The 13,133-nt window shown below is 32.0% G+C and overlaps 1 protein-coding gene across 2 annotated transcripts in view; it reads right to left on the minus strand.

The window, feature by feature from the left end:
- LOC141483357 (retinal homeobox protein Rx3) overlaps positions 1-9,076 on the minus strand; it is a 30,259-nt gene extending 21,183 nt beyond the window's left edge. Inside the window, exons 1-2 of one of the 2 annotated variants that reach the window (XM_074177902.1) lie at positions 8,842-9,076; positions 5,386-5,670 (exon numbers count right to left, since the gene is read on the minus strand). In XM_074177902.1, the coding sequence (XP_074034003.1) occupies positions 5,386-5,542 (157 nt within the window). In that variant the 5' untranslated portion in view covers positions 5,543-5,670; positions 8,842-9,076. Of the gene's footprint in view, positions 1-5,385; positions 5,671-7,483; positions 7,499-8,841 lie in introns of those variants that run through there. The other variant, XM_074177903.1, reaches the window with a different exon arrangement.
- Positions 9,077-13,133: the final 4,057 nt, after the last annotated feature.

Here is a 13,133-nt window from a genome sequence, read left to right on the forward strand (position 1 = left end):
GCAAAATTGTAAAAAAATAACATTATTTCGAAATTCTCGAGCGTAGCAATTTTTTTTTATTTTGAAGGAAATAATTCAAGGATAACGAAAAATATATAATCTGACGATTTCAAAACAAAAACAAACAAAACAAACGATAACAAAAATTCGTCGATAAAATTTAATGCGTGCAGCTGTGTGATACCTATATTTTCCTCTCCGAGTTTCTATTCTCTATTCACTTTTTCTCTATCTATTACTCTATCACTCCGTCCCCACTCTGAATTATTTTGTCATGACGCCATCACAACTGATCACAGAGACTCGTTCGTGATGAAGATGATGATTGAATAATCAATTAATTGAGGGATGTAGCCGTTACTACGTGGTAAGAAATCATAATGAAGAAAAGAGAAATTGAACTTTCTATGTTTTTCACCACTTTTATTTGTAACTAACGTTACTGCAGTTTCCTCCTATAAGGACATTTTCAAACTTATACAATAGTAAGTAATTAATCAATTGATTATGAAAAATTTAATTTTTTCGAGAAATTTTTAAAAATTATTTTGTTATAAATACAAGTAGGTATTCTACTTAAAAAACATACACTTACTTATTTGCATGCTATTTCCTGAGTTTTTCAATTAATTAAGTTCAATGATTGAAAAAAAAATTGTTTTTGTCAGATTAAGCGAATCCCTCTAGATAATCATCAGATTATGAGACAGCACGTCTAAAACATAAAGATGAACCATATATACCTTAATCTGACGTGCTTGAGTATTTCAAAATGGCGATTTTTTTTTGCACATTATAATAATATCCGCGAGTTTGCGTCAGATCGAAACCGTCAGATCATTAAATGAGAGCTTTTTTTGTTGCACTTAACACCCCCTTAAAAAACATTGATGCTATCAATATCTGACGCGCTCGAGTATGTCCATACAACAGTATTTTCTTACATATTTAAAAATCTATAGCCGCTTCCCCCACCGATGAAAAGGTATATATTATATAACATTTTTTTCTCCTCATCATCCAAGCTTTGCAACCTAATATGTCTCAATGACGCTTGAGTAAATCCCCATTTTCATCGTGGGCTCCTCTGCTATAATAATATTAGGTCAGACAATTCCACTTTCTGCTACGATAAGTTTGTTGAGGGTTAAATTGGACACCAATATGTCTTGGCACAATCATGTCGCTGAAATTGCTGTACACACCTCAGCAACTTTTGATACTTTATAAAGCTCAGATAATTCCTTTGAAGTATTGTTCACATGTAAGCATTTCCTGAAGCTGCTGAATTTGATCCAGAAAAGAGCCATCCGCCTGATTGGAGACGTGAACATCACTTGCAACTTCGATAGTCTGGAACATCGAAGATACTTTCAGGGGAAATGTTCAAGTGACTTGGCACATTTGATTCCCCCAAGAGCGGTACATATCAGAAATACGCGACTTCCTGTGGCTGTTCATCGTTTCGAGGTTCAACTCAGTACACTTCAAACTCTTTCATTTAGAGACCTGCGTTCATGTGGAATAAACGTCCTTAGGAAGTTTTTCCAAATAGATTTAATCTCCACAGCGATTCAAATCCAATGGAATCACTACTTTCGCATAGGCACCACTCTTAGAGCGCCTTAAGGATTTTTCTGTGGTGCTTGTGTTTTGTCCTTAAAAAAACTTTCTAAGCGAATTCTAAAACATCCAAACCTCTATGCAGCTTCTGGTTTTGGCACCTGTTAATTTAATGTGAGGCACTTGAATTCTGTTCCTACAGAAAAGAAGCTTCTCTCTCCAATTGAATAACATAGACATATACATAGACTATAAATTATGGTTAAAACATAAATTCAAAATTTGCTTCAATATCTGGAATACCTCAACATCTTCAGGGACCAACACTCAAACTCCAGCTTTTCCTAATAAAGTAACAATGTCAGAACACACTCAGTTGGGAGTCCTTTTCTGATGATGCTAACTTGGTTAGTGAAACACACGTCTGAAGGTTACTTGTAATGCTCTGAAGTATTTCGATATGACTGAGATATGTCAATTACTTGTTGCACATTAACAAAGCATATAATTTCGACACTTCAAATAGTCCGACAGTGGAAGGCTATAATTTGTTATGGACAATGTCTGATTGATATCGAAGAAGGTATCGTATTCGATAATATCATTTTTCGGGAGATCAATGAACATAATAGTTAATAATCTTGCTGATATTGACAATATCAACTGGTTTGATCATAGACATAAAATATCAATTGGGTTATGGTTCAGGTCAATAATGATTATGTGAGTAGCAATTTTTTTATGTTTCATTTTTATGTGATGTTGTTAATGTATTTTCATAAATTGGGCAAATTATTATTGTACAAATTACATACATACGAGCACAGAAAGTGAACCTCAGAAGAGGAAGTTTCGAGAATGTTAAATCAATATTCTACTTCAACTCTGTTCATATCAATTTGTATTATCTGGTGCAATTTAAATATGATCGAATGATTGATAAGATATACAATTGCACTCTTTATGCCACATAATTTGTCGGGTGTCCAATTCCATGATGATTTGTCTTGATACAATTTCGTTTTTAGAATAGCAGAGAGACCCACAATCACACAAATCCTCTAGATTGCAAACTAGCTAATAGTTTGATTTTGAACCTAGATATCACCAATTTAGGGCATCAAAAAGGTTAATCGAGAATTTGTATTTCTTCTTTAAAAACTTTCATATTGATACAAAACATGCACTACTACTACATAATAGTACTGCAACACACTTCTCGATGCGCGTTTTTTCATCTAAGTTTGGTGTCTCTAATTTCTTACTTATCAAATCTAATAGGGTAAACTTTCACTATCAAACATACATCAATTGTTTTTTAGAAAAAAATTATAGTGAAAAACTTCGCTTCCTTTGCTTCTCCAGACTTTCGAAAAAGGAAGTTTAGTGCCATGTACCAATAAACAAAAACAACAAAAGCCCTTTTCTCTCTGATGAGAGGTAATTCTTCGAAATCGTTCTGTAGGTCCTGCTGCTTGATGAACGAGAAACATCTGCGAGACTAACCTCTGTGAAAAATCTTGCATTAATGTCTATCGGATATAATTCAATATCAAGCGTGGTATTAGCCGGGGTAGTAGTTGTTTTCTGGCAGGCATTTGCCAGAACCTACGATGTTGGTAGTTGGGAGAGATGAATATTTCGCGATTTTATTCAGAAATATTCATCTTAAAGAAGAGCAAGATATGATATTCAGAAAAATGTTAGCAAAAACATAGCTGCAAGCAGTGAGTATACTTCATACACAGTAGATAAGATATAAAGAAATAAAATCAGGAAACGTTCATTTAGGGAACATCTCCGTGAATTTTCAACTTTTCAAAAACACAAAGAAAAAAAATTAAGATGGGAGTGTTGCTCTCTCCAACAAGTGATAGGTAACTGTGCAAGATAAGATGAAAGATAATAATGGAAAATGAAAAAATGAAGATATATGAAATGAGTGGGGTGTATTGGTCACACTAAACGAGTTATCAGAACACATTTTAAAGAGCATGCTGCCATATGAGATTTTTGAAATGAGTCTATTTTGCTCAACGGTCATGACATTAATGATAGCTGTGTGATTTTTTCTGATCGATACAGTAGATTTTTGAATGCTTTAGAAATATTGGCATGAGAACTATGAAGAGTTATAAAAGTCTCATTCCAAACAGTCCATTTTTTTCATATTAAGTATTCTGTTGAAATTAGCGGGAACTTCCCTGGGAAGTTTCCCGATGATTTGTATTCGGAAAATCATTGATGCATAATTAAACGTGATAGTGGAAGTTCACTGCGGTAGATATAAATGGGCGAAGTCAGAATTAGGAATTGATATAGTTTCCTTCGATAAGAATGTTGCAGTTCTGGTGTGTGGCAGTAGTTTTCATTATGAATTTATTCAACTTCAGAGATTTCAGTTCTACCCTCCATAAAAAATATTCAATCGACTTGTATCTACGCAGTGTTTCCATACAATCAACTTTTTGAGGCAGTTTTTTAAACTAAGAATAATCTAAATTGAATGTATTGACATTTTCTTACTGACATTACTGCAGTGCAATGAATAACACGTATATTTCTTCAATTCAAAGTATATTGATTTTCACATGTGTATTATTCTAAAAATACCTGGAATTACAAATACATTTCAATTTTTTCGTAATTCAATTGAAAAGTGCTGAAGTTTGGAGTCTGACAAAAACATATTTCTGGTGGTACGTTATGTTGACCACCTAGAATTTTCAAACTTGAGACATGATTAAACTCTTTTATAAATATTCTCCACATCATGTAGAAAATATATCAGAATATCGTTATTTCGGCAAATATTCGTGAAGAAATCATTATTTTCTTATCATCACTCAATTTTTCAGCTGATATACTATGTGTACTTTTTTCCGTACTCCACAGGTACGTATCCAAAGCTTTGAATAATTTAGTTTTCGTATTCGAACTGCTTTGTAGAAAATCAAAGGTTTGTAGTATTCAAATATCACTTGTTCTTCTATAATGTTTTAGAAATGAATTTATTCTCAGAGTTCATTATTAATGGAATAAAATCCGTCTTAATTTTGGTCCTCAGTATTTTTCTTTTTTTTCTCGTTGGTATCTGAGTATTGGAGTTGAAAAAAGCAAATGAATATTCAAATATTTTTATTAAACTCTTGCGTAGCAAAATTCGTTGACGGCGAATTGTTGAATCAGATTGGAAATCATTGGTTATACAATATTTTATGTTCCTGTATGTCTATGAAAAAGATTCTTGTGTCCTTTTTCCAAATTAATATCGCATATCGCATGACATGAATGATTTATTTATATTCATTATTCCCATGGTGTAAATTAAGTAAAGAATTCCTTCTACCTAATATAAAACTTCGCAACAAAATTCAGATGAAGTTGTTCAACATTCTCAAAAATCCTATCATTTCCAACAATTGATTACTCAACATTTGTATTTTTCCAAACTTTTACAACCTTTGATTTCCAAACCTTCTCACACTGTTGCATTTCAATCTTCATTATTTAATATCTAAAGGAGGTAATGTTATTTCACAAGTAGTTTTACTACAGAAATTATAAAATAAATAGTTGAAACTCTCCCAACTCGAACTCACTTATGTGATATGGAAATGAAATAAAAAGTATGTGTGTATTTACAGAACATGAAAATCTCTATTGGTGAGAGACGACACAAGAGGTTCCAACCTTGAACTTGAATTCCACAATAGACAACAATGAGTAAATCTCAACCGTTATTTATCAAAAAGAAATAACCTTGATTCACTTCCGTGTTCTCTTCACCAAAAAATATTAATAATAAAAAAACAAACTCACCTTCAGATGAATCAACATCCGAGGCTTGCCTTTTGTGGCCCAATCTTAGCAGGCTGCTGACAGAAAACTGCCTTGAATTATTTGAACAAAGGGTCCTGCCATTGTAATCCTGGTTCGCATTGGCGAATTCTGACACATGTCCATCAAAAGTATACATTTCCAACTGGAAGTCTTTAAAAGATCGTTCACACGTGATTTTATTGCACCTTGTTTGCGATTAATTGAAAATTATATGTAACTTTTTCTTCAGTGAATGAAAGTTCATTTCTGTGTAGAGCAGTTGACCTGAAATAAAAAAAAATATTTAGCCGATATACACGTGGAAACTTGAGTGTAACAATGCGAATTTTAATGTTTACAAATAACTTTGGGATATTGCTGTAAAATATTACAATAGCTTTTCTCAAAGTTCCGAATTTTGTGAAAACACTAGTTGCCAGCGATATATTTTCATTGTCACCTAAAATGAGGCACGTGATTTTTTTTGTATCGTCTTCAACAACGATTAAGTTATTATCGATATCCAGGATTCTAGATTCATACAGGCATGTTTAAAGTGTATCCACTTCCAACCTTCAAATAATAAGATTCATACAATTCTACATTTACATTCATATGATAACTTATCATGGCTGAATGTATGTTTGAACTTTCAAAAGAGTACCTTTTGCTTGCTTCTTCATAATGTGTCGTAAAATTTTCAGCTAAGCAAGATTATTTTGAATTGAAAACTGATACATTTGCATGTTATTAAATTTAGGATGAAAATGATTTATTAGCGTGAGAGCTACTAGAATCGAAATTTCAAAATATTTCATTTCTCCAATGTTGGGGAGTATGTATTATTTTGAATTCAGAAAAAAAACGCATTTATTGATTGCGGTTTTGTCTTCAAGTTTATGATGAAAATTGGACGTGAACCACACTACAATGTGATTTTCATCGTTAGCAACAAATTATTTCATCAGTTCGGACTTCCATTGTCTAATATAATATAAATTGATTTGAAATCATTGAAAAAAAAATTAAAAAGATTAACCGAAAATAAAAATGTTATTAAACAAAAAACTGAAATAACAAAGAAATAACATACAAGCAGCAACCACAAAAAAATAAAAAACAGAAATATTAATAAAAGCTGAAAATTAAAAAATTGAAAATATTATTAACAAAAAATGAAAAATGAAAATTAAAAGATTTCAAACCAAGTTACGTCACGACGTTGCTATTGTTAGTATCCACAATCGCCTTCGGGTGATAACCGAATGTTATTTCTTTGTAATTTCAGTTTTTTGTTTAATGAAATTGTTATTTTCGGTTAACCTTTTTGATTTTTTTCACGGATTTCAAATTAATTTGTATTATATTAGACAATGGAAGTCCGAACTGATAAAATACACCACAACACATTGTCAACCACCTTCAAACTAGCAACAAATTCTTGTTTACTTTGAGTTTTCAGACTGTATTCAATAATATGGCAATCCTGATATACACAACTAAACTAAAAATATTTTATTACAGCCTAACAATTTTTTATTGGAATTCACAAATAAGAAATCAGAAAAGTAAAGTTATATCCGAAGATAATGTTAACATGGTCAATAAATTATTAATTTACGATATAAAGTTACTTATCCTAGAAAGTTGAAGAGAGGAGTTGAAAAAATTTACTTATTTTCAATCGAGACGATTTTAAGTAAGAATTTTAGGTTTTGAGACTGAAACGTCAGCCATTGTAAGAAGAAGAAAGTTGAATAATCCATTGAATCAGTTTCTTTCAATTATTGTATTTTGTAACACTGAAGCGTTATTTCTAACACCTCGACACGTGTTTCTACCACCAAGTGATCATCTTCAAGAGAAAGACGATCTAATGATGATTAAAACACGTGTCCAAGTGTTTAAAATAACGGTTTGGTGTTGCGATTGAACTCCGATAATATTCATTACTACAACAAAGGTTCCAAACAGTACATCATAAGTACAAAAATGGTATTTTGAGGGCAAAATGTATAAATACAAGTTTCTGACTACTTAATTAGACTTTTCAGTGCTTTATATTAGACCTGTTGATCGGTTGAGCTGATTTATTGACCTTTATGGGTAGAGTTGAAACCTCTGGCGTTAAATGAATCTAACGGAAATACTTTCCCACACCAGAACAAAAAACACTGTCTCCTGACGCGCATTTTGATAATCAGGTTGGCATCATCAGGAGTTGAGGATATGATGTGAGGAAAGTGTTTTCATCAGACTGATTTATTTATTTTTGAGAATCTGGAACTTTGAAACTCCAAAAAAATCAAGAAAATGGAAGAAATATTTCGTTAACATTTTTGTTGTACGTATAATGAAGGTTATTTCCATCACCAATATAAATACAAGTTATTTGATTTATTCTACCAATTAAAATATTCCTTCATAAACATTTTTGGAGTTTCATCAAATCTGTGTGGATCAGATTGTACTTATGTATATGAACTGTTCTAGTCATTTATTTGGTTTCATTGAAATTCACTGTGTTCAATGATATAGAAAAGATTTCGTTATTTTGTAATGAATTCGTAGTTTGATACGAATAATATTCATCAAATCAATTGAAAATAAACAATAGTGGGTCCAGTTCTCTCTACTTGGAAAAACTGTATTGTATTCATTTAAGAGGCAAAAAAATATTTTTTTAAATTGAGATTTATCATGTAGGTCAAATCAATTGTATAGCCTGAGAGTTGAACATTAATGCCAACATGCATGTTATGAAATCCGAAACGATTAAAATCATTCTCAGTGGCTCTGGCTGATTTGAAATCTCTATTTCGGGCAGATTTTTCATATATTTTCACGATAATTTTTTTGTTTCAATCTGAGGGGAAATTATTCCTGTAGTTTCACTGACAAGTTGTATTTCCAAAATCATTCATACAAAAACCATGTTATTCAATTAGGATGATGAGGAATGAATAGGATAAACAGTAGAATTTTTTTAAAAAATTATCGTTTCAACTCTCTCGAAATGAAAATAACAATTTTTCAAAATCATGGTTAATGAAGAATAAATGATTCAATCATAACCAATTATAAAAGAAAAAAAATTGGGATTGAAGAAGTATACTCTTGAAATAAAATGTATTTTGCCACAATACAACTAAGTAATGAGAATAACGATTCTTCTCGATATTTCACGTTTTATTTCAAAAATCTTATTGGAATTGATTGTTTCGATATATTAACATTCTTTATTCTCATGAATAACTTGCTATTACTGAATAATGAATTCTCTAAAAAATGTCCTCCCTAATTTCTGACTGGAATAAGTTGTTGAACAATCTTTTGATTTTTGTAAAAACCGAAATTGAACTTTGATTCACATGACATGAAAAAGTATGTTCATAATTTATTCTCCTTCAGCAAACCAGTAACTTGAGAATTATCTTTTCAGACTAATATACTAACACTTATTATGAGGCGTGTCCAATCACTGAACTTATTAATTTACAAATTTACACTGAAACACTGTATGATGAAAACAAATTGCATCCTTCAACAAAACTAACGTCGGAACTGGTTAAAAGATGATATTATTTCAATTAAAATTCACAAGATAATTTGACACACGAAATTGAAATTAATGTTTTGTTTACGGATTTCTATAATTCGATTATGCTAGAACGATATGTGAACTGAAAACTAGCTGAGATTTCAGCAAAGATCTGAAATATCTAAGGCGGCCCAGAGTTATCCCCACTCCTTCTAATGACTTAATTTGAGGCTCACATGAGGGCGGAGCCAACTAAGATGAGTAAAGTGCGGATTTTGTGCAGTATAATAATTTTCGAGGTGCTACTTTTCAAGATTTGTCATATCGCGTAAAAGGCTTAGATAATTAGGAGAAAAAAAAAACGTTTGAGATTTGATGACTTAGCCCTAAAAATGTTCAATAATTTACAACAGCTCGTCAAATAATACTCAGTTCTATATATGGAATACTAGCTTTTATGCCCTTAAATAAGTGTCAGTACAAAAGAAATGAATCGATATGAGAACTTTATTTTGATGGTTGGCTGGGATTATCAATTTTTAAAAATAATTACATACAATGAAGTTTCGAAAATTTAAAATAGGCTTTATTGAATTACAACAACAAATGTTAAAATATATTTCACTGCAACAAAAATAAATAATTTTCAATTTTTTTATCTTATATAATTTTTTTTTAGTATCCTATGTTATTTTTAATGCCTCCAAGAATATGTGTACAAAATATCATTATGATCGGTTGACTAGTTTTCGCGTGAAACCGTAACAAACAAACTTACATTCGCATTTATAATATTAGTAGGAAGTAGGGAAGCAGGGATAGTAGGGATGTTTTCAAAATGAAAATTCAAAAATATACAATAATATTTTTTCTCAATTCTCTTCATGATCCGTCCTCTGAAACTGGAAGCAATCCCTGAAATATTGAAAGAAGAAATTTCAGTTCAGAAGTCACTTTAGTTGCCTCATTCAAGAAGAGATATAGGAGAAATATAATGCATAAAAATTTCATTGTCAAACTCTCCTCTCACGTATCACAAAACTTGTCATGTCTAATTAACTAATGGAGGAAGAACTGTATTAAAAATTTACACATAAAAAAATCATTCTCCAACGTAGTTTTTTACACAGGCTTTCTTTGTAGATTCTTCATATTGTTCAGAAGACAAAACAGTTTTTAAAATCGCAAAACCTGTTTCAATTCATGTAAGAGATGTTCAATTTTGGATTATACATACCTACAAAAGCTTTTGTCTAGTGAATAGTTACAGAATAAATTGTTGGTTTTGAAAATCGCCAATCACAAAATATACCCGTTCCAAAAACAATTTCTAATTTCAGGTTGGAAAACGATGTATTTTAATGTAAAGAACTGTCATAGCATAACTTCTTATAATCTCTTGATATTTTGTTGTTATAGTTATCTATTTTTCTGAAATGTCAACATTGTTAATGGAACATCAGAGAAGGTTTTCTCAAGTAATTCGCATATACCGAAAAAAGTCGAAAAGACATGCTAAGAAATGCCCATGTTGATTATTTCTCTCATGGTACTGATAGAGCCCGTCTTTGGTTTGCTGTAATTGATACTTTGGTTCGTATCAATATCAATAGATTTTGTCTCACTATCATCTTTTTTATCTGCAATCACATCTTACGTTTTCTCAGACTCCTTTAACACTGAACGTTGAACAATTTTGTCATGAAAGCTTATCACTTCTTCGATATAGTAGACTTTGTATGCAAGTAATGATTGTAGGCGAATGTAGGAATCCCTTGAACCTAATTTACATTTTATTTCCTACTACACATGATACACATTTTTTCACGAAATTTTTAATCTTTCTGGTCGATTTGTCCATGAGCAAATTCCCCTTTATCACTTCTTCTGCCCTTGTGATTCTGCAATGTCGTCCTAATGTGAACAAATATATTTATAATGGATTTACCGTTACATCTGGAATAGCTAACCGATTCAAATTACATTTATGAATTCCATTTCTCCATAATGCATTCTCCATCATCCTCATTCAGCTCAAAATAAAAGTATTTTCAGAAATACTTTCTTGTATCAATATCTTCACTGTAAACCAAGCAATGATACATCCAAATGAAATAGATATTTCTCCATATTTTTCTCTTGATACTGAAAAAAAATCAGCATGTATGGAGCAGCAGAATGTATCTTGATTCAACATTTTCGTTCTTCCAAACAATTGAAGAGTTTGATGAAAATATGTTTGTGAAGGAAATAAATATGAATATGCTTTTTTAGTTACTAATTTCTTCACTTAAAGTTTCCGGTTCAAGTCACTGACCAAAAAAGCACAACTTGAGTTTTTATTTTGACATTTGTCAAGTTTATACGTGACTCCTTCTGTAAATTCCATCTTGAACTTTATTGTCACGCAAATGTAAAAACATTCCGTATCGATGAGTCCTGTGGGACAAATGACAAAATAACTTGACTGCATATGACGCGCATTCGGAATAAGAAGTTCAATTCTGAAAGAACTCAGAGCGACTGGTAAACATAAAAAGGTGTTGATTATTTAGCACCCCAAATAAAGTTCGAAAATTATTGCCCTTCTAATTGGAGATAATAGTGGCGAGAAGTGATGACATTTTTAGTTGTTTCCGTGTTGCATTCTTGTTAATGAGATCGTTTATTTTAATATCTTTTCGGGACGGTCTGAATACTTTATGATCAGTTTTGGCATGAAGAATGTCAAGTCAAATGATATATTAGTATTGGTATACTTTCACTGATATTCAATTGAAGTATTCAAGGTACCCTTGATTGCATATGAAAATACAATTTTCAGCCAATTTCATATTTATGTGATAGAATTGGCCAGTACTAGATGAAATCCATAACTTATTCAAGTTACACTTATCTCACAATGAAGTGTTATTTGAATGATTTCGCAATTTTCATCTTATAAATGACATGAATTGACTAATAGCGACTCTCCCGGCGTGAACGCCAATATAATTGACTTCTGTAGGCAAAGTTTGGATACGTTGGGTTACATCATTTCAATTTTCATAAATTTCCCAGTTTTGAAAATGAAGTAGGGGAAGGGAGGATAAGATGGTGAAGAGGCTAAGTTGGCGAATCACGATTAACACCTCTCCGACTGCAGGTGGCAGCACCTATTGGATGACATATGATCACGTGACAGGCTATTTTCACAATGTTTAAACACCAAACGCGTTCCTCCTTTCAAAAGTTACCTGATGTGCGCACGCAAATTCTCTTCCAATATTTCGTCAAAAATAGACTTTATTAATTACGGCAGGTAAATGTTAAGTTTTTTATTTTTTTTCTGCATCAAGCCATAGCTACGCTCTTACGTATTTGATATTAGCAATATAATATTTTATTTCGATTCTAATTGTAAAAAATGTTTCTTAGTGAATATTGTTGGAGATCAAGATGGCGGATGAGACGGAGGCCAAGTTGGCGAGTTCATTGGTTTTTTCATCTTATTCTTAACCGTCTCCATCTCACCCTTCTATCTTCATCGGTATGTTATAAAGTCCTATTTTATAAATGTCAATAGCAAAGCTTCTTTTTCATTTTATATGGGAAAATGCAAAAGAAAAACGACGCGTCAATCATTTTGCGCGGAAAAAGCCAAATTAGCTATCGACGGTATTAAAAAAGGCACCAGCGTTAATTCTGCAGCTAAACAGTACGGCATACCCGAGACGACATTAAGGAGGTACCTGAAAAATCCCGCAGGACAACCCTCAAATGCAGGAAGATTCAAACCTACTTTTACGGCTGACCAACTCCTCTCAATAAAATACTACGTCGAAGCTCTTGACATGCGAGCTTTTGGCCTCACAAAAGAACAGTTCGGAAGGATAGTATTTAACTTCGCTGAGTCAATGAAGTTGTCACATGCTTTAATCAGGAAAAACAAACAGCAGGGAAGGATTTCACCGCCTTTTTTTTAATGAATTTGACATCTGCAGCCAGGCTGTCTTCCTTCAATAAAGTCAGCATCATGTCCTTTTTTGAGCTTTTAGAGGCAATTTTAAAACAGTACAATTTCGAACCGTCACAAATTTCTAATGTTGACGAAACGGGGTACTCCACATTGCCCATGTGAGTCTAAGTTGACGAATGTGCAGTGGACTAAAAAAATGGAAGTAACAATAATTTCCAATAGACTTGGAGTTACGGAAAAACCCTAATC

Source organism: Leptinotarsa decemlineata, unplaced genomic scaffold, assembly GCF_025532065.1.
Source record: "Leptinotarsa decemlineata unplaced genomic scaffold, Ldec_3_MD MMD2_tig00003335_RagTag_RagTag, whole genome shotgun sequence".
Lineage (NCBI taxonomy): Eukaryota > Metazoa > Arthropoda > Insecta > Coleoptera > Chrysomelidae > Leptinotarsa > Leptinotarsa decemlineata.